The 21,879-nt window shown below is 40.7% G+C and overlaps 1 protein-coding gene and 1 long non-coding RNA gene across 51 annotated transcripts in view; both read left to right on the plus strand.

The window, feature by feature from the left end:
- On the plus strand, positions 1-16,587 carry LOC134737370 (uncharacterized). The gene is made up of 2 exons (XR_010122212.1): positions 1-4,591; positions 10,771-16,587. It is a non-coding gene; the product is annotated as an uncharacterized lncRNA (long non-coding RNA).
- Positions 1-21,879, plus strand: part of ABI2 (abl interactor 2) — a 181,992-nt gene that overhangs the window by 90,080 nt on the left and 70,033 nt on the right. For 26 of the 50 annotated variants that reach the window (XM_055290298.2, XM_055290307.2, XM_055290268.1 and 23 more), the window contains one exon: positions 16,588-21,541. In XM_055290298.2, the coding sequence (XP_055146273.1) occupies positions 16,588-16,763 (176 nt within the window). In that variant the 3' untranslated portion in view covers positions 16,764-21,541. Of the gene's footprint in view, positions 1-16,587; positions 21,542-21,879 lie in introns of those variants that run through there. The other 24 variants (XM_063644917.1, XM_055290266.2, XM_055290276.2 and 21 more) reach the window with 2 other exon arrangements.

Raw genomic sequence — 21,879 nt, forward strand, 5'->3', positions numbered from 1 at the left:
TTCAGAAGGATATCTGGATACATGGGAAGAAACCTCTACATAGAAATGAAATTTGCTGGTACTGAAGAGAATCTTGTTTATTTTTTACTAAGTGAAGTTTTATTTATTTGTATTTGTGCATTTTTACTGAGTTTACAAGGTTCATGATTTTGAAAGTTACACTAGTAAAATTCTGTGAATATTTGATTTTAAAAAACTGATGGTTATCTATATTGTTCCTATTGAACATGCTTTTTATGAATGGTTTCTATCAGTGTTTTTCTGTTTCCTTTGGCCTCAGGAAGATTATTTTTCCACATTATTATTTGTACCTCCATGCTTTAGAACATTACTTTGTGTCACCTTATAATCAGATACTTCAGTTTAAATGTCTCCACATGAAACTTTCTTCCACAGAATAATGGTTTCTCAGTTTCTTTGCCAAGTAATATTGGGCATTTCTTTTAGTGAAAAGCTTCTTTGATATTAGCTAATTATGATGTAGCACTTTGGGATACAAGCTTTCAAATCCATCAAGACTAATCAGCTCAGAAAAAAACGTGTGCTGTCTGGAAGGAAATTTTCTTTTAAGAAAATCAAAGCTACTAACCCACTGAGTCTCAAAGCTGGCTACACATTAGAATCATTTGGAGAGCTTTTATAAAGAAATAATAGGCTTCCACTTTGGGCCAAGAGAGAGCAACAGTAATCAGGTTTACCCTCCCTCCTAAAACAGGAATTTTAAAACCCCACAAAATAATGGTTTTCAGACATTGAACAACAGGCACTGGAGAGAAGGAAATAAATTTTTTTCCCTTATGTAGCTACTATAAATGCCACACGTGATCAAGAAGGTAAAGGAAAACATGAACATGAGAGAGACGTGGAATATATCTTTAAAAAGAGAAAGAGAAACATAATATTTCTGGAGACGAAAAACACATGCTGCAGAAGAAAGCATTAGCAACCTTGATGCCATGACAGTAGAAACTGTCCAAAATAAGGCACAGAGAAGAAAGTGGAAAAAAAGGCAAAAAGGAAAACAGAGCAACAGATAATGTGAAACAAGATCAGATAGTCTTTAGGTATGTGTAATTGGAGTCCGCAGGAGATGTGAGAGGAAAAAGAGTTGAAACAATCATAGACAAAATATTTCCACATTTGATGAAAACTATATTAGTTGTGTATTGCTACCTAACAAGTTATTCCAAAAATTTAGTGGCTTAAACAAAACATCCATTATCTCCCAGTTTCTGTGTGTGGCTCAGCTGGGCCCTCTGGTTCAGGGACTCTTCACATGGCTGCAATCAAGGTATCAGCTGAGGCTGCAGTCATCTCAGGGCTCGACTGAGGGAGGCTGCTTTCAGGCTCACTCATGGTTATTGGCAGGATTTAGTTCCTTGTGGGTTGTTGGCCTGAGGGCCTCGGCTTCTTCATTGGCTGTTGGCCAGAGGCTGCCCACAATTCTGGACCACATAGGCTTCTCCGTAGGGCAGCTCACAACATGGCAGCTAACTTCATTAGAATGAACAAGCAAGAAGCGCCAAAAAGAGAATGCCAGCAAGACACTAGTCCTTTATTCACCTTAAGCCAGAAGTGATGATCTGTCATTTTTGCCATTTTCTGTTCATTAAAGCAAGTTAATAGAATTAGTCAACACTGAAGGGGTAGGGATTACCTAAAGGCATGAATACTATGAGGCAGAAATCATTGGGAGCTGTTTTAGAAGTTGTCTCCCACAAAACTATAAACTCACAGATCCAAGAAGTTCAATAAACCCCAAAAAGAGGAAAAGAAAATCTTGCCAAGTCACATCATGATCAATTTGCTAAAAACCAGTACCTTAGAAAATCTTAAAGATAATCAGAGGAAAAATGACATATTATGTACAGAGGAACAAAGATAAGAATGACTGCATGGTTCTCATCAAAAAGCTGTTAAGTCAGAGAATTGAGCAAAATCTTTAAAGTAATGAAGGAAAATGTCAACCCAGTGTCCTTTACTTAGCAAAAATATCCTTCCTAAATTAAAGATTTTTTTTTTTTTTTTTTTTTTTTTCGAGACGGAGTTTCGCTCTTGTTGCCCAGCCTGGAGTGCAATGGCGTGATCTCAGCTCACAGCAACCTCCACCTCCCAGGTTCACGCCATTCTTCTGCCTCAGCCTCCCAAGTAGCTGGGACTACCGGCGCCCGCCACCACACCCCGCTGATTTTTTTGTATTTTTAGTAGAGACATGGTTTCACGGTGGTCTTGATCTCCTGACCTCGTGATCCGCCCGCCTTGGCCTCCCAAAGTGCTGGGATTACAGGCGTGAGCCACGAGGTGGAGTCTCGCTCTGTCGCCCAGGCTGGAGTGCAGTGGTGCAATCCTGGCTCACTGCAAGCTCAGACTCTCGGGTTCACGGCATTCTCCTACCTCAGCCTCCCGAGTAGCTGGGACTACAGGCGCCTGCCACCACGCCCGGCTAATTTTCTGTATTTTCTTTGGTAGAGATGGGGTTTCACCGTGTTAGCCAGGATGGTCTCAATCTCCTGACCTCGTGATCCACCCACCTCTGCCTCCCGAAGTGCTGGGATCACAGGCGTGAGCTACTGCGCCCAGCCTGTGCTTTGTATTTTATGTGGATTGCCTTGTTTAATATAAGAATGCTTTGGGCTGTAATCCCAGCACTTTGGGAGGCTGAGGCAGGCCGAACACCTGAGGTTGGGAGTTGGAGACCAGCCTGACCAACATGGAGAAACCCCGTCTCTACTAAAAGTACAAAATTAGCTGGGCATGGTGACGCATGCCTGTAATCCCAGCTACTCGGGAGGCTGAGGCAGGAGAATCACTTGAACCCCAGAGGCGGAGGTTGCAGAGAGCTGAGATCGCACCATTGCACTCTAGCCTGGGCAACAAGAGTGAAACTCCATCTTCAAAAAAAACATGCTTTGAAATGTTAGCTCTATTATAATTCCCATTATATAGTTGAATAAAAAGAAGCCTAGGAAAGTTAAGTATGTACTGTAAACTATAATAGTTAAGTGTTAGAATTGGGATTTGACTGGGTAGTATAACTCTAGACCCCACTCTCTTAACCGTTGTCCTAAATGTGAGCTCTGGCATCTGGCAGACCTAGGATTGAGTCTTGGCTTTACAGTTTATGAGCATTAAGTCCTCCCTGGAAAACTTCTTTTTTACTGCCCATTTTGTATCTCTTAACTTTTGTAAAGCCATCTATTCTTTTGTTCCTCTGGCTCAGCGATACAGCTTTTAGCTAGAAATATAAATGATATATAGGAATTGTCAGATAACATTTCTGTCTTCACAAGACTGTGACAGTCCCTTTTTTTTTTTGAGACGGAGTCTTGCTCTGTTGCCCAGGCTGGAGTGCAGTGGCGTGATCTCTGCTCATTGCAGGCTCCGCCTCCCAGGGTCACGCTGTTCTCCTGCCTCAGCCTCCCGAGTAGCTGGGACTACAGGTGCCCACCACCACGCCCAGCTAATTTTTTTGTATTTTTAGTAGAGACGGGGTTTCACCGTGTTAGCCAGGATGGTCTTGATCTCCTGACCTTGTGATCTGCCCACCTCGGCCTCCCAAAGTGCGGGATTACAGGTGTGAGCCACCGCACCTGGCCGACAGTCCCTTATCTGGTTCATCTTCATACCTCTAAAAGTCAGCATGGATGCTCTATTAATGATTGTTAAAAAATGAATAGTGCCATTAATTCTTTCTGGGGGATTCCTGGAAAGCTTCTCAGAGAACATGGCATTTGTGGTGCCTTGAATGATGAATAGGAGTTTCTCAGGCAGAGAAGAGAGAAAGGAAGGGCCTTCGAAGCTGAGGGAATCACCTGAGTGAGAGGGCATGGCTATTTGGGGCAGAGCAGTGTCCAGTGCATGAGGGTGGGGGTGGGTTGTAGGGAGAGAGGGTGATTTGAGCATGCAAAGGGAATGAATTGTAATTAGGTGGTGGGTGGCTAAAAATGACAATGCCAAGGTGTTGGATTAAAAAAAAAAAAATCTGTTAGTAGAGGGAAATTATGGAGGATTTTTAAAAAGGTTAATGATAATATCTCATCTACTTATGTAACTTTTTTTGGAGATACCTGATAATAGTGTAGAGTGCATTGGAGAGAAAAAGTAGGAGTTGTAAAGACCATTTTGGATAAACTTTGAAGCAAGGGATAAGGGCCTCAACTGAGGTAGTGGTGTTGAAAACATTGTTCACATAAATAAGCAGATACAAATAGAAGGATTTTTCAAGTGGCATTGTCACTCCACTTTTCAAAGTTATTTGCCAAAAATCAAATAATCTATCTTCAAAAATCATGTTTGATGATGTATCATCAAAGTCTTTCTTAAATTTTGTTGAAAGCAAAGGAATAAGAACCACCTGATTTGCAAACGGATTGAGTTACTTGGTGGAGTAATTCTTTTAATATGAACACCATTATTTTGAATGATCCCTTTGGCACCCAGTGTTTTGTACTTTAAGACAGTGCACCACTGTACTTTTTTTAAGTAGAAGGACAAAAAAGATATAAAAACTTTGATGACTGCTTGACTGAAGGTACGATCTCAAGCAGATCAATTTTAGGAAGCAGTACTTAAGATTAGAAAATCTAGGGGGGTGGAGCCAAGATGGCCGAATAGGAACAGCTCCCGTCTCCAGCTCCCAGCCCCAGCGACACAGAAGACGGGTGATTTCTGCACTTCTGCCTGAGGTACCGGTTTCATCTCACTAGGGAGTGCCTAACAGTGGGTGCAGGACAGTCGGTGAAGCGCACTGTGCGCGAGCCGAAGCAGGGCGAGGCATTGCCTCACTCGGGAAGCGCAAGGGGTCAGGGAGTTCCCTTTCCTAGTCAAAGAAAGGGGAAACAGACGGCACCTGGAATATCGGGTCAGTCCCATCCTAATACTGCGCTTTTCCAACGGGCCTGGAAAACGGCTTACTAGGAGATTGTGTCCCACACCTGGCTCGGAGGGTCCTATGCCCACGGAGTCTCGGTGATTGCTAGCACAGCAGTCTGAGATCAAGCTGCAAGGCGGCAGCGAGGCTGGGTGAGGGGCGCCCGCCATTGCCCAGGCTTGCTTAGGTAAACAAAGCAGCCAGGAAGTTCGAACTGGGTGGAGCCCACCACAGCTCAAGGAGGCCTGCCTGCCTCTGTAGGCTCCACCTCTGGGGGCAGGGCACAGACAAACAAAACTCAGCAAGAACCTCCACAGACTTAAATGTCCCTGTCTGACTGACAGCTTTGAAGAGAGTAGTGGTTCTCCCAGCATGCAGCTGGAGATCTGAGAACGGACAGACTGCCTCCTAAAGTGGGTCCCTCACCCCTGAGCAGCCTAACTGGGAGGCACCCCCCAGTAGGGACAGACTGACACCTCATTCAGCCGCGTACTCCTCTGAGACAAAACTTTCAGAGGAACTATCAGACAGCTGAATTTGTGGTCTCACGAAAATCCGCTGTTCTGCAGCCACCGCTGCTGACACCCAGCCAAACAGGGTCTGGAGTGGACCTCTAGCAAACTCCAACAGACCTGCAGCTGAGGGTCCTGTCTGGTAGAAGGGAAACTAACAAACAGAAAGGACATCCACACCAAAAACCCATCTGTACATCACCATCATCAAAGACAAAAAGTAGATAAAACCACAAAGATGGGGAAAAAACAGAGCAAAAAAACTGGAAACTCTAAAAAACAGAGCACCTCTCCTCCTCCAAAGGAACGCAGTTCCTCACCAGCAACGGAACAAAGCTGGATGGAGGATGACTTTGACGAGTTGAGAGAAGAAGGCTTCAGATGATCAAACTACTCTGAGCTACGAGAGGAAATTCAAAACAATAGCAAAGAAGTTAAAAACTTTGAAAAAAAATTAGAAGAATGGATAACTAGAATAACCAATGGAGAGAAGGGCTTAAAGGAGCTGATGGAGCTGAAAGCCAAGTTTCGAGAACTACGCGAAGATTGCAGAAGCCTCAGTAGCAGATGCGATCAACTGGAAGAAAGGGTATCGCTGATGGAAGATGAAATGAATGAAATGAAGAGAGAAGGGAAGTTTAGAGAAAAAAGAATAAAAAGAAATGAACAAAGCCTCCAAGAAATTTGGGACTATGTGAAAAGACCAAACCTACGTCTGATTGGTGTACCTGAAAATGATGGGGAGAATGGAACCAAGTTGGAAAACACTCTGCAAGATATTATCCAGGAGAACTTCCCCAATCTAGCAAGGCAGGCCAGCATTCAGATTCAGGAAATACAGAGAACACCACAAAGATACTCCTCGAGAAGAGCAACTCCAAGACACATAATTGTCAGATTCACCAAAGTTGAAATGAAGGAAAAAATGTTAAGGGCAGCCAGAGAGAAAGGTCGGGTTACCCACAAAGGGAAGCCCATCAGACTAACAGCTGATCTCTCAGCAGAAACTACAAGCCAGAAGAGAGTGGGGGCTGATATTCAACATTCTTAAAGAAAAGAATTTTCAACCCAGAATTTCCTATCCCGCCAAACTAAGCTTCATAAGTGAAGGAGAAATAAAATACTTTACAGACAAGCAAACGCTGAGTGATTTTGTCACCACCAGGCCTGCCCTAAAAGAGCTCCTGAAGGAAGCACTAAACATGGAAAGGAACAACCGGTACCAGCCACTGCAAAAACATGCCAAATTGTAAAGACCATCGAGGCTAGGAAGAAACTATAGCAACTAACGAGCAAAATAACCAACTAACATCATAATGACAGGATCAGATTCACACATAACAATATTAACGTTAAATGTAAATGGGCTGAATGCTCCAATCAAAAGACACAGACTGGCAAACTGGATAAGGAGTCAGGACCCATCAGTGTGCTGTATTCAGGAAACCCATCTCACATGCAGAGACACACATAGACTCAAAATAAAGGGATGGAGGAAGATCTATCAAGCAACTGGAAAACAAAAAAAGGCAGGGGTTGCAATCCTAGTCTCTGATAAAATAGACTTTAAACCAACAAAGATCAAAAGAGACAAAGAAGGCCATTACATAATGGTAAAGGGATCAATCCAACAAGAAGAGCTAACTATCCTAAATATATATGCACCCAACACAGGAGCACCCAGATTCATAAAGCAAGTCCTCAGTGACCTACAAAGGGACTTAAACTCCCACACAATAATAATGGGAGATTTTAACACCCCACTGTCAACATTAGACAGATCAACGAGACAGAAAGTTAACAAGGATATCCAGGAATTGAACTCAACTCTACATAAAGTGGACCTAATAGACGTCTACAGAACTCTCCACCCCAAGTCAACAGAATATACATTTTTTTCAGCACCACACCACACCTATTCCAAAATTGACCACATAGTTGGAAGTAAAGCTCTCCTCAGCAAATGTAAAAGAACAGAAATTATAACAAATTGTCTCTCAGACCACAGTGCAATCAAACTAGAACTCAGGATTAAGAAACTCACTCAAAACTGCTCAACTACATGGAAACTGAACAACCTGCTCCTGAATGACTATTGGGTACATAATGAAATGAAGGCAGAAATAAAGATATTCTTTGAAACCAACGAGAACAAAGACACAACATACCAGAATCTCTGGGACACGTTCAAAGCAGTGTGTAGAGGGAAATTTATAGCACTAAATGCCCACAAGAGAAAGCAGGAAAGATCCAAAACTGACACCCTAACATCACAATTAAAAGAACTAGAAAAGCAAGAGCAAACACATTCAAAAGCTAGCAGAAGGCTAGAAATAACTAAAATCAGAGCAGAACTGAAGGAAATAGAGACACAAAAAACCCTTCAAAAAATTAATGAATCCTGGAGCTGGTTTTTTGAAAAGATCAACAAAATTGATAGACCGCTAGCAAGACTAATAAAGAAGAAAAGACAGAAGAATCAAATAGATGCAATAAAAAACGAAAAAGGGGATATCACCACCGATCCCACAGAAATACAATCTACCATCAGAGAATACTACAAACACCTCTATGCAAATAAACTAGAAAATCTAGAAGAAATGGATAAATTCCTCGACAAATACACCCTCCCAAGACTAAACCAGGAAGAAGTTGAATCTCTGAATAGACCAATAACAGGTTCTGAAATTGTGGCAATAATCAATAGCTTACCAACCAAAAAGAGTCCAGGACCTGATGGATTCACAGCTGAATTCTACCAGAGGTACAAGGAGGAACTGGTACCATTCCTTCTGAAACTATTCCAATCGGTAGAAAAAGAGGGAATCCTCCCTAACACATTTTACGAAGCCAGCATCGTCCTGATACTAAAGCCTGGCAGAGACATAACCAAAAAAGAGAATCTCAGACCAATATCCTTGATGAACATTGATGCAAAAATCCTCAATAAAATACTGGCAAACCGAATCCAGCAGCACATCAAAAAGCTTATCCACCATAATCAAGTGGGCTTCATCCCTGGGATGCAAGGCTGGTTCAACATATGCAAATCAATTAATGTAATCCAGCATATAAACAGAACCAAAGACAAAAACCACATGATTATCTCAATAGATGCAGAAAAGGCCTTTGACAAAATTCAACAACCCTTCATGCTAAAAACTCTCAATAAATTAGGTATTGATGGGACGTATCTCAAAATAATAAGAGCTATCTATGACAAACCCACAGCCAATATCATACTGAATGGGCAAAAACTGGAAGCATTCCCTCTGAAAACTGGCACAAGACAGGGATGCCTTCTCTCACCGCTCCTATTCAACATAGTGCTGGAAGTTCTGGCCAGAGCAATCAGGCAGGAGAAGGAAATAAAGGGTATTCAATTAGCAAAAGAGGAAGTCAAACTGTCCCTGTTTGCAGATGACATGATTGTATATCTAGAAAACCCCATTGTCTCAGCCCAAAATCTCCTTAAGCTGATTAGCAACTTCAGCAAAATCTCAGGATACAAAATTAATGTACAAAAGTCACAAGCATTCTTGTACACCAATAACAGACAAACAGAGAGCCAAATCATGAGTGAACTCCCATTCACAATTGCTTCAAAGAGAATAAAATACCTAGGAATCCAACTTACAAGGGATGTGAAGGACCTCTTCAAGGAGAACTACAAACCACTGCTCAATGAAATAAAAGAGGATACAAACAAATGGAAGAACATTCCATGCTCATGGGTTGGAAGAATCAATATCGTGAAAATGGCCATGCTGCCCAAGGTAATTTATAGATTCAATGCCATCCCCATCAAGCTACCAATGACTTTCTTCACAGAATTGGAAAAAACTACTTTAAAGTTCATAAGGAACCAAAAAAGAGCCCACGTCGCCAAGTCAATCCTAAGCCAAAAGAACAAAGCTGGAGGCATCACGCTACCTGACTTTAAACTATACTACAAGGCTACAGTAACCAAAACAGCATGGTACTGGCACCACAACAGAGACATAGATCAATGGAACAGAACAGAGCCCTCAGAAATGATGCCGCATATCTACAACTATCTGATCTTTGACAAACCTGACAAAAACAAGAAATGGGGAAAGGATTCCCTATTTAATAAATGGTGCTGGGAAAACTGGCTAGCCATATGTAGAAAGCTGAAGCTGGATCCCTTCCTTACACCTTATACAAAAATTAATTCAAGATGGATTAAAGACTTATATGTTAGACCTAAAACCATTAAAATCCTACAAGAAAACCTAGGCAATACCATTCAGGACATAGGCGTGGGCAAGGACTTCATGTCTAAAACACCAAAAGCCATGGCAACAAAAGCCAAAATCGACAAATGGGATCTCATTAAACTAAAGAGCTTCTGCACAGCAAAAGAAACTACCATCAGAGTGAACAGGCAACCTACAGAATGGGAGAAAATTTTTGCAACCTACTCATCTGACAAAGGGCTAATATCCAGAATCTACAATGAACTCAAACAAATTTACAAGAAAAAAACAAAGAACCCCATCAAAAAGTGGGCAAAGGACATGAACAGACACTTCTCAAAAGAAGACATTTATGCAGCCAAAAAACACATGAAGAAATGCTCATCATCACTGGCCATCAGAGAAATGCAAATCAAAACCACAGTGAGATACCATCTCACACCAGTTAGAATGGCCATCATTAAAAAATCAGGAAACAACAGGTGCTGGAGAGGATGTGGAGAAATAGGAACACTTTTACACTGTTGGTGGGACTGTAAACTAGTTCAACCATTGTGGAAGTCAGTGTGGCGATTCCTCAGGGATCTAGAACTAGAAATACCATTTGACCCAGCCATCCCATTACTGGGTATATACCCAAAGGACTATAAATCATGCTGCTATAAAGACACATGCACACGTATGTTTATTGCGGCACTATTCACAATAGCAAAGAGTTGGAACCAACCCAAATGTCCAACAACAATAGACTGGATTAAGAAAATGTGGCACATATACACCATGGAATACTATGCAGCCATAAAAAATGATGAGTTCGTGTCCTTTGTAGGGACATGGATGAAACTGGAAAACATCATTCTCAGTAAACTACTGCAAGGACAAAAAACCAAACACCGCATGTTCTCACTCATAGGTGGGAATTGAACAATGAGAACTCATGGACACAGGAAGGGGAACATCACACTCCGGGGACTGTTGTGGGGTGGGGGGAGGGGGGAGGGACAGCATTAGGAGATACACCTAATGCTAAATGACGAGTTAATGGGTGCAGGAAATCAACATGGCACATGGATACATATGTAACAAACCTGCACATTGTGCACATGTACCCTAAAACCCTAAAGTATAATAAAAAAAAAAAAAATAAAAAAAAAGAAAATCTAGAAAGAGGCCAGGCATGGTGGCTCACGCCTCTAATCCCAGCACTTTGGGAGGCCAAGGCCAGCAGATCACAAGGTCCAGAGATCAAGACCATCCAGCCAACATGGTGAAACACTGCCTCTACTACAAGTATAAAAATTAGCTGGGTGTAGTGGTGCACGCCTGTAGCCCCAGCTACTCGGGATGCTGAGGCAGGAGAATCACTTGAACCCAGGTGGTGGAACTTGCAGTGAGCCGAGATCATTTGTCACGGCACTCCAGCGTGGCAACAGAGTGAGACTGTCTCAAAAAAAGAAAATCTAGAAAGAGAGCCAGTTGCATGTGGTGGCTCATACCTGTAATCCCAGCACTTTAAGAGGCTGAGGCCGGCGGATTGCTTGAGACCAGGAGTTCGAGACCAGCCTGGGCAACATGGCGATACCCCTGTCTCTACAAAAAATTAGAAAACTTAGCCAGACATGGTGGTGCATGCCTGTAGTTCCAGCTACTCCGGAGGCTGAGGTGGGAGCATCACCTGAGCCCAGGAGTTTGAAGGCTGCAGTGAGCTGCAGTTACACCATTGCCTGGGCGACAGTAAGACCCTGTCTCAATAAAAAGAAAAAAAGTCTCGAGAGTCTCTATAAACTATCTGCTACCCACACTGCTTAGAAAATCTCAGGTACCCTGAGTGATAAATGTAATCAATTTTAAAGATGGGTGCACTAACTAGGGCAGTGACCATGATGATGGAGAGAAGTCGAGTGTTGGTATTTGGGATTTAGAAGGTGGAATTAACAGGACTTGGGGATGTGGGGGAAGGTGACTGAGGGGAAGGCAAAGATGACTCCTAGTTTCCTGGCTCCACATAAGCATAGTAAACTGAGAACTGGGAGAAGACACTGTCATGGAAGCCATGGAGGAAAATGTCAGGAAGCAGGCAGAGGTAATCATCATTGCCAAACACTACAGGAACATTAGGCAAAGAACTGAGAAGAGTCTCAAAAGTAGAAGGCCAGTTTTTTTCAAGTGAATAGTTTCATTAGAGTGGTAGGGGCAGAAGGAATATGGCTGTATTAGTTAAGCAGCATTAGTTTCATTGAAACAGCATCTCCAGTGGGTTCTAAAACATTTCTTAGAATACATTAAGTGGTTTAACCAACTCTTCATTGATAGTGTCCAGGTTAACTTTGCTCTACCTCAGGACAGGTTATAACATAAATTCCAAAGTATGTTAAATGTTTTGCTGGCTTAGGATGAACTTTTTATTTTCCATATAAATAAAATGATGTCAACTCACAATATGTAATGTAATACAAACAGTATATTGAAATGGATAATCTTACTAGCATTTTGATTTTTCCAGTGGCTTGCTAGTTTAGGGTACTTAATTGTTAGGTGTGGTTGCTAATACCCTACAATATTTGGTGGTCAGTCTTTTTAGTTCAGATCAGTCACTGTAACATGCTCCTTTTGGACCTTTTTGTTTTACATTGTTATTTCAGTATTACCTTAATTTTTTCTCCAATATGTATTTAAGTTACATTTATTACTGACTCTGTAACTGAATAATATAGAATATAGATGTATTTAGAAGTATCCAAAAAGCTAGGCCTTGTGTTGGACACTAGGGATACACAGAGATGAGTAAGTGATGGGCCCTTACCTCCAGGAGTTTATAGTGTAGAGAGTTTTATGTTTAGATTGCTCCTCTTTGTTTCAATTTACTTATTTTAGGAGAGAAGATCATCTGGGTCCTTTTTTTTTTGAGACGGAGTCTCGCTCTGTCGCCCAGGCTGGAGTGCAGTGGTGCGATCTCGGCTCACTGCAACCTCCACCTCCCAGGTTCATGCCATTCTCCTGCCTCAGCCTCCTGAGTAGCTGGGACTACAGGCGCCCGCCACCACGCCTGCTAAATTTTGCATTTTTAGTAGTGGCGGGGTTTCACCATATTGGCCAGGCTGGTCTCTAACCTGACCTTGTGATCCGCCCACCTCGGCCTTCCAAAGTGCTGGGATTACAGGCGTGAGCCACCGTGCCCTGCCCAATCTGGGTCCTTTTCTGATGGCATGGTACCATTATTCTTTGCTTATCTTTAACTCTGCAGCATACTTCATATAAAATTATAGGATTAAAATTAAAAAGAGAAACATTTAAGCTGAGAAGTTTTCTTCAGTTTTACAGACCTTCATAAAATATTCTAGAATGTCTTCAATTGAAATGCTAAATATGAACAATGTACTTTGAAATTTAGAATGTATTTTTACTTTAGCAGAAACATTTAGAAAAACAGTGTAAGTCCTTTTCTGTTTCAATCATAACTGCACAAAAGCCAGATGTCTAGCATTTTAAGTGTTTTCTTACATGTGTTTTATCAGTTCCCCATATGATTTTAATACTATGTGTGATATACATGCATAACTGGAAAAAGTGACTTTCTTCCCTATTGCCAAAACCAATTTTCCAGACTAAATAAAATCTAGACAGATTTTACATTTCTCAACATCAGTATTTTGAATATTGATGAAAACACAGTAAGATACTTTATTACACTGCTTTAGAGTTACTTTGATAAAAGTTTGTTGCACTAAATCAAGAGTATTTTCCTTTTTGATGAATGGCTTTACAGTAAAGAATTAGATGAAGTAAACTACTGGTGTATATCTTTCCCTGGAGTGAAAATGAATATTCATTTAAAAATTACTTATATTTTTTAGAGACAGGGTCTTGTTCTGTCACCTGGGCTGGAGTGCAGTGGTACGTTTGCTGCTTACTGCAGCCTCAACCTCCTGGGCTCAAGCGATCCTCCCACCTCAGCCTCCCGAGTAGCTGGGACCACAGACGTGTACCACCATGCCTGGCTAATTTATTGTTTTTATTTTTTTAGAGACAGGGTTTTGTTATGTTTCCCAGACTAATCTTGAACTCATGGCCTCAAGTGATTCTCCTGCCTCGGCCTCCCAAAGTTCTGGGATTATAGGTGTGAGCCACAGTGCTCAGCCAGAAAATGAATATTCTTAACAGCATATTTCTGATTTTTGAAAAAGTTAATTTTAAAATAGTGAATACTAATTTTGGCAAAAGAAAAAAAAATGAACAGTTGTTAAAACTCTCAGCTCTATACCATTATAAACAGAGTCTCTGGAATCATGTTTAGTGTAAATTCTATCTAATCTAGTTTCTACTTTTGATTTGTTTTGAGACAGAGTCTCACTCTGTTACCCAGGCTAGAGTGCAGTGGGAAAATCATGGCTTATTTCAGCCTCAACTTTGTTGAGCTCAGGTGATTCTCCTAAGTAGCTGGGACCACAGGCACACGCTACCATGCCAGGCTAATTTTTTTTTTTCTTTGTATTTTTTTTTTTGTAGAGATAGGGTTTTGCCATGTTGCTTAGGCTGGCAATTTCTACATTTTAAAGAATAAAATGAATGTACGTAGAGCTTACTAACTTTCCACTTCTAAGCATCTCTGTTACAACAGGCTTCATATTCTCTTCTGAATTACTTTTCATGGGTTTGCATTTCTTTTTCTTTCTCTTATTTTTCTTTTTTGAGACAAGAGTCTTGCTCTGTCACCAAGGCTGGAGGGAAGTGTTGTGATCTCAGCTCACTCAAGCGATTCTCCTGCCTCAGCCTCCCGAGTAGCTGGGATTACAGGCACCCACCACCACGCTCAGCTAATTTTTGTATTTTTAGTAGAGACGGGGTTTCACCATGTTGGCCAGGCTGGTCTCGAACTTCTCATGTTAGCAATCTGCCTGCTTTGTCCTCCCAAAGTGTTGGGATTACAGGCGTGAGCCACTGTGCCCAGCCAAGGGTTTGCATTTTTTTTTTTTTTTTTTTTTGAGATGGAGTTTCGCTCTGTCACCCAGGCTGGAGTACAGTGGCGTGATCTGGGCTCACTGCAAGCTCCGCCTCCTGGGTTCACACCATTCTCCCACCTTAGCCTCCCGAGTAGCTGGGACTACAGGCGCCCACCACCACACCCTGCTGATTTTTTTTGCATTTGTAGTTGGGACCGGGTTTCACCATGTTAGCCAGGATGGTCTCGATCTCCTGACCCTGTGATCCACCTGCTTCGGCCTACCAAAGTGCTGGGATTACAGGTGTGAGCCACCGCACCTGGCTGGATTTGCATTTCTTTAAGCATCAGGAAAGTTGTCTTTCCTTTAAAAAACACTAGAAAATATTAGGTTGAATAGAAATGCTAAATATTCTAAATTGTATTTTCTGTTTTTTTTTTTTTATTTTCTTATATTTAAATTTGTATGCCATTTAACTACATTTGATTGTGTTCAGGCATTTGGTTATATATTGAGAAATGCACACTGATCTCTTCCTAGCAAGGATCTTCTAAAGTATTTTCTGACCAGGTGCAGGTGGCTCACGCCTGTAATCCCAGCACTTTGGGAGGCCAAGGTGAGTGGATCACCGGAGGTCAGGAGTTCAAGACCAGCTTGGCCAACATGGCAAAACCCTGTCTCTACTAAAAATACAAAAACTAGCTGGGCATGGTGGTGGGCGCCTGTAATCCCAGCACTTGGGAGGCTGAGGCAGGAGAATCGCTGGAACCTGGGACGTGGAGGTTGTAGTGAACTGAGATAGTGCCACTGCACTCCAGCCTGGGTGATAAGAGTGAGACTGTCTCAAAAAAAAAAAAAAAAAAAAAAAAAAATTCTGGTGTTCCTACAATATCACTATAATGGAAAATATTCACAATTTAAGGAAGCTATTTAATTTTTATTAAAACAGGCCAGAAACAAATTTTCTTTAGGGCACATTACATTATATCAAAAGTCCCTGTTGTAGTTTGCTTCTCATTTATTTATGTGAGGCACAAGGTTGCATGAGAAACTAACAAAGACGGTGTATTTGTCTTGGAACAGTGGATTTGTCTTGGAACGGTGTATTTGTCTTGGAACAGGTGGAGATTTCATTGAGTGGTATAAAAAAGGTATAGGAGATGAAGAGGTTGGAGCAAAGGATAACTCTTCAAGTGGATTTGAGCAAGTTACAGGGCATCCAAGTATAACTAAACTGTTGAAGTTGATATAATACTTGGGAACCAGAGATTATCTGGTTGAAATAAGATAACAGTTGAAATAACCACTGAGATAATGGCTGAAAGAGCCAAGTTACCAAGTGATTTAAGCAATGAAAATCACAGGAGGGCTTATAGGTATCTGATTTTCTTGGCATTTTTAGTCTGTTATTATAGTCATATTAAATTGGTGACATAGTACAGCATATGTTTTGAAAAAATATATGTAGCGGACTCCCATCATTCATATATTTAACTTGGGGAAATCCAACCACCATTCTACTTAGTGAAGAGGCATAGGCTCCAGAGAGAGTGAGAAAGGAGACAGAAATCTGCTGTTCCATTAGTCTGTCTGGTTTCTCACTTGACTCTCATAGTGTATCTCATTGCCCTAGTATAATTCTAAGGTAAAGAAAAGCTTTTTTTTTAAAAAAAAAACACAATATGGTATCTCAACACAAACTCAAATGAAGAAACAGCCATCTTTCTTGATTCTAGGATTGTGTACCTCTTCAATGAGGTACTTCCCTGTAGGCTCTTGAAAGGTAACAAAAGCACATTTGATTAAATGTGCTTTTTCCCCATTTGTACTCAATTTAGAGCCTAACATCCCTAGAAAATGGAATTTCATTGTATATGACTGGGTATTACTTAGAAAAAAAACATGTAAGTTTTGGTTGGTGTTTAGAAAGTCACCGTGTTTGGGTGCTACAGGATTTGGGAACAGATAGCTATTCACCGGCTTGGTTCTGTCTTTCTAGGAATATTACTGTCTTTCACATCCTGTTTTGTTTTCTTCCCTCCTAGTTGTGGCAATTTATGACTATACAAAAGACAAGGAAGATGAGCTGTCCTTTCAGGAAGGAGCCATTATTTATGTCATCAAGAAGAATGATGATGGTTGGTATGAGGGAGTTATGAATGGAGTGACTGGGCTTTTTCCTGGGAATTATGTTGAGTCTATCATGCATTATTCTGAGTAAAGCTCAGCAGGGCTGTGCTTGCCTCACAGGAATAGTCAGGTCTTCCCAGATTATCTGAAGGCCCTGGGGATTCCACTCCAGTAAAGTAGAATGAAGGATACAAATGATAAAAATTACACTTTTTTTTTTGGTTTATTCCCCAGTATTAAAAACAAAGCAAGCTGAGTCTGAACAAATGGATCTTTCCGCCATCATTTGTACAATGCTGAGCTGTCTGGATTGAAATAAAATGACCATTTTTATATATGTCAAAGGTATAACAGCATAACTGTGTAGCCAAAACAAAATCAGATTAAGACTCATTCAGAAAAATCTGGGATCTTTCTCAGGAATACTGTATACCCTTGGGATTTCTCCTCCTGCAGAATCTGTGGCATTGGATGTTCTTCATTGCCTGTGCTAAGGGGTTAACCTCATGGCCCAGTGGGTACCCTAGCCCCTCCTTTTCTTCCACTTGTATGAAGAGGAGGGAACCAACATTTAAATACCACACTTAACCATTTTTACAATTATTTCAGATGGCTTTTTTCCTCTATAACACTGTAAATTCTGCATTCTCTCAGCACTTGAGTGCACCACACGAGTGAATGCTGAACTCACTTGCATCCCTTCATGTTTGTTTGTGGATTATAAGGATGATGAAATGTGAAAGTCTCCCAACACTCTGAGGGTGGTGAACGACTGCCACCCGTTTGATTTTAATGTGCTGCTGTATGAGACTGCATTGTTGCTAATGGCCAGTGTACCCAGATGTGAAGTGTGGTAGGCTGGTTCATCTGTGGAGGTGGGTGTGTGAAGCTAGACATGAAGGTCCCTAAGGTTCTGAAGAGACTTGAACTGTGGAAATGTTCTTAGCAGGCATCCCGAACCCCTGCCTTCGGTGCTGTTTTGAGTAGTAGGATCTTGGAGTTCAGACCAATTATGACTATCATTTCTTTCACTATCTAGAAAAATGCTATTCTACTTTGGAAGAGAATAGTAGTTATTTTCAAGTCTCCTGACAGTCACTGGGAGTAAAAGGTTTGCTAATGTGCTCTCTGGACGTTATTAATGGCCAGTATTAGTTGCTGCTGTATCATTGACTCGTTTAGCTGTAGAAAGGGTAATACTCTCCTGATTTTGTATGATTGGACTCTTAAGTAGCTGCTGTTAGTCAGAATTAAAACCCATCTCAGACTAAGAATATAATGAATAAGATTAATAGGCCAAAATATGTATCTAATCACATTGACAAAAATATAACTTTGACACAATAAAACACATTTCCCCCATCTGTACAATAAATACAGCTTCAAATTCAATGGAGTCTGTAGGGCACATGACTTTAATCATCACTACTGTAGTCAGTATAAGAAATATTGAAAAAATTCCAGGAGGGCTTATCTCTTTGTGGGTGGTCACTGCGATGGTGGGCCAGCTCCTGTTCAGGTCCAGAGCTGCTAACGTGGGTTCTACTCAGTCCCAGTGACTTGGCCAGAATGGAGCTTTGCCAGGTAACTGCCCTGTGCTAGGTGAAAGGGGAAAAGCAATAGCTGGATATATTTCAAATGAGGTCTTGAACAAGTTCAGAAAGAGGAACTTGATTGAAAAGTGAACAAGTGTAGTAGTGTGTGAGAAAATTCAGATGGTGTCGGATGCAGAAGTTAATATTCCACTTATGTTATCTTAGCATAAAAAATCATAAGCATTTAACTGAGACCCCGCTATAGAGTTTCCTTATCAAGACTTTTTGGTTTTAAAGTTGTTTTTAATGCATTGCAAGTTACAATAGCTATTTTGCTTTTAGATTTTTTCCCAGCACTTTGTATTTATTAGCTTTCATTAACTTGCCTCCAGTATACATTCCACTTCGTGCTTTTCTTAGGTCATTTCTACATCCCTTATTCCTTGTTTTCCTGCAGTGTAATGGCCCTGAATGTCCTCTGAGCCTTTAGCTCCATTATGGACCCAAACTAGACTATACTTGGATAAGTTAAGCTCTTCTTAGTGTACTGGTCTATAATTAGAAAAACTGTTTTGAAATTAGATGTTCCCATTATTTATTTAAACAGCTTTTTGCTGAGAAAGCTTGGTGGATTAATGAGGCAGAGGGTGTTTTGAAATCCAATAAATAGTTCCCACAGGCTGGGTGTGGTGGCTCACGCCTGTAATCCCAGCACTTTGGGAGGCCCAGGTGGGTGGATCATGAGGTCAATAAATTGAGACCATCCTGGCCAACATGGTGAAACCCTGTCTTTAATAAAAATACAAAAATTAGCTGGGCGTGGTGATGCACACCTGTAGTCCCAGCTACTCGGGAGGCTGAGGCAGGAGAATCGCTTGAACCTGGGAGGTGGAGGTTGCAGTGAGCTGAGATTGTGCCACTGCACTCCAGCCTGGTGACAGAGCGAGACTCCATCCAAAAAAAAAAAAAGTTCCCACAGCTCACCACTACAGAAGCAGAGACGACAACTATGCAGAAAACAGAGTTGGTGGCGGTCAGCAGGAATGCAGCTGGTCTGTTGGACCCCTACTGGATGGGGGGGGGGTGCAGAAGACACTGCTGAAGTCCTTTATACTGAAGACCTGCGGTTGGGAGCAGGGGGAGTCCATGGGTGTGCTGATTTTTTTTCCCTGTTTAGTACTAATGTGTGTGTGATCTTTCTTTTACAAACAATACCTTTTGGGTTTTCTGCATATTTTAAAATTTTTGTACAGTTTTGAATTCTATAGATTGTCTTGGAAGGATACTGTGTGATGGGCCAGGCGCACAGTAATTGGAGACTTTTAATGTAATATTTCATAGATTGCATGCTATTAATTGTGAGGGTAGTATTTTTTGTTTTATTGTAAGTTTCCCTCTTCTTTTATAAATTAAAAGATGGTTGGTATTTAGGAATTTCAAATGAATGCAGAAAATCTTACATGCTGTGTACTATTAATAACAAAGACGATCCAAGTCCAAAATCTGACCAATAAAGCAACCATTTTATCAGGATAGAGGGATTCTAATGGGAGAGGGGATTCTTCCCTCCTGAAGTTTGTGTCCAATCCCCTTAAAAAAAAAATGAATAGTTGTCTTTTGTCATATTAATACTCGAAAGTCCATGGTGATATTAATGAAAGTACACTTTATTGTTGCCTTTGACCTTATGGCCAAGGCAATAAATCAGAAACAAAAATAGTGCCAATGTGTCAAAATCTACATCTGAGAGATTCAGCCTCCTGTTTGGAATAAATATGAATCTTCTAAGCGATCTTGTTTAATATTTTCCATCATTTAGCTACTTCCTATCTCCCTCAGAGGTGCCTGCTGTTCCCATTTTAGAGTTGACAGTGGCCTGCTAATTTTGCTATGTTCCTAAAAGTTACTGGGTGAGACATTTTCATCCCCTCCTTTTTCCTACTGCTGGTGTTTATTATCCAGCTAGAGAATATTTTATGCATCTTTACCGTGATGTCTGGACTGTACCTGCGCTCCTTGGCAGTTTATGTTGAAGATAAGATTTTTCTCTTTGGGTGGCATCAAAATGATGGTAGTTTGCTTTTATCTTTTTATGTTCATTTTCTTTTAGTAGGTGACCTTTCTGCATTAAGAACTGTTTTTATCTTTTACTACCTTTTCTCCTTTGTGGAGAGAGCATGACATGTCCTGAAGGTCACCTTTGCCTTTGAAAAAGGTTTGATGGAGGAATTCACAGGTGACTGACAAGTCTTTGAAAAGAATGGGATCTGTTCACTTCTGGTCTTTTTGGCCGGGAACAGGAGTTGGTGTTAAGGTGGTAATTTCCCCCATATGATTTAGAATCACTGAATTTGAGCTAGATGAGATTTTTAAAATTTCTGGTTGTCTCATTAGACTGATGTGAGTTTTCTTCATATGAACAGCTAGTTAATAACAGCAGTTCTCACTCAGTGCTCAGTACTTAATTTTCCACTGCACCACAACTGTCTTAACTAAATGTGCTGTATTTTTCTTTAAAAGTTATTTGGTGTTTTCAGGAATATACTTGAAAAGACATGCCATGTTTTGGTAAATACCATCAGAGTTGTGTAAAGGCGTGTACTAATTGCAACCTTAATTCGTGGAAATAATCTTCATCTACCCCTCCTAAAACTACACTCAGTATAAACACTTTCCCATAAGGTGTGTGCAGTAAATATGTTATATTAATTCAACACTGGCAGGAGAAAAGCACAGCAGCCTTATTGGAGAGAGCCTTATAAAAGTGATTAAATGGAGGCATTGAGCTCATTACCTTTAAGTTCACTTTGTGCTGACCTTTGTTCCTGTTTTGAGAATCTCATGTAATTCTCAAAAAAAAAAAAAAAATTACAACGAAATGACGGGGCCTAGCTGTGTATAAATGATCCTTGCTGAATATCTGAAGGTTTTTTGTAAAAAAAAAAAAAAAAAGAAAAACCAACAAAAAAAGCTTATTTTCACATTAAAATGAAACCTCTTTTGCAACTCAAGAATTCTATGGAAAAGCAGTTTTTATCGTATTTTGTGTCCATGCACCATTTTTCTTAAAATGGCTTACAAAAAAGAATGTAAACAATTTGTGATCTGGCCAGTTGTACTTTTAGCTCCCAGAGGGAGAGTTGGTGTATTATTGAGTTGAGTAAAAACCATCCAGGGGAACTTGAGGGAGCAGTCTATTGCCAGTAATGTTCCTTGTGTGCCATTAAACCACCTCCAGATGAGTGGAGGAACATCACTTTTTAATTTTTTAATTGTATTTGGAATTGTTGCCGTGTACTAAGAACTTGACCTAAATAAAATCCCACAAAGTATATTCAGGTGTCTTGTTAACTAAGTTGTTTATATAAATAACCTCTTTTTCTAAGGTGGTATCTGAGTTTTACGTGTTAGGGATAATCCGACTTTTCTGTTGCTCTAAACCAGGGAGCTGCCTTTTATTACTGAAGTCTTTTTAAATTTTCAAAGATTTAAAATGTTGAGCTTTAAATTTGACCTCAAGTTTCTTCCCTCAAGACAGCTGTTCTAATTAAGAACTTTCTAATCCTGTTTTTGCTCCACTCGCACCTGGGGTTTTCTTACCACTTTTCTCCAAATCTAATTCTGTTAATGTAGTTTTAAACACTGAAGATGGATGTTGACTGACTAAAAAAT

Source organism: Symphalangus syndactylus, chromosome 8, assembly GCF_028878055.3.
Source record: "Symphalangus syndactylus isolate Jambi chromosome 8, NHGRI_mSymSyn1-v2.1_pri, whole genome shotgun sequence".
Lineage (NCBI taxonomy): Eukaryota > Metazoa > Chordata > Mammalia > Primates > Hylobatidae > Symphalangus > Symphalangus syndactylus.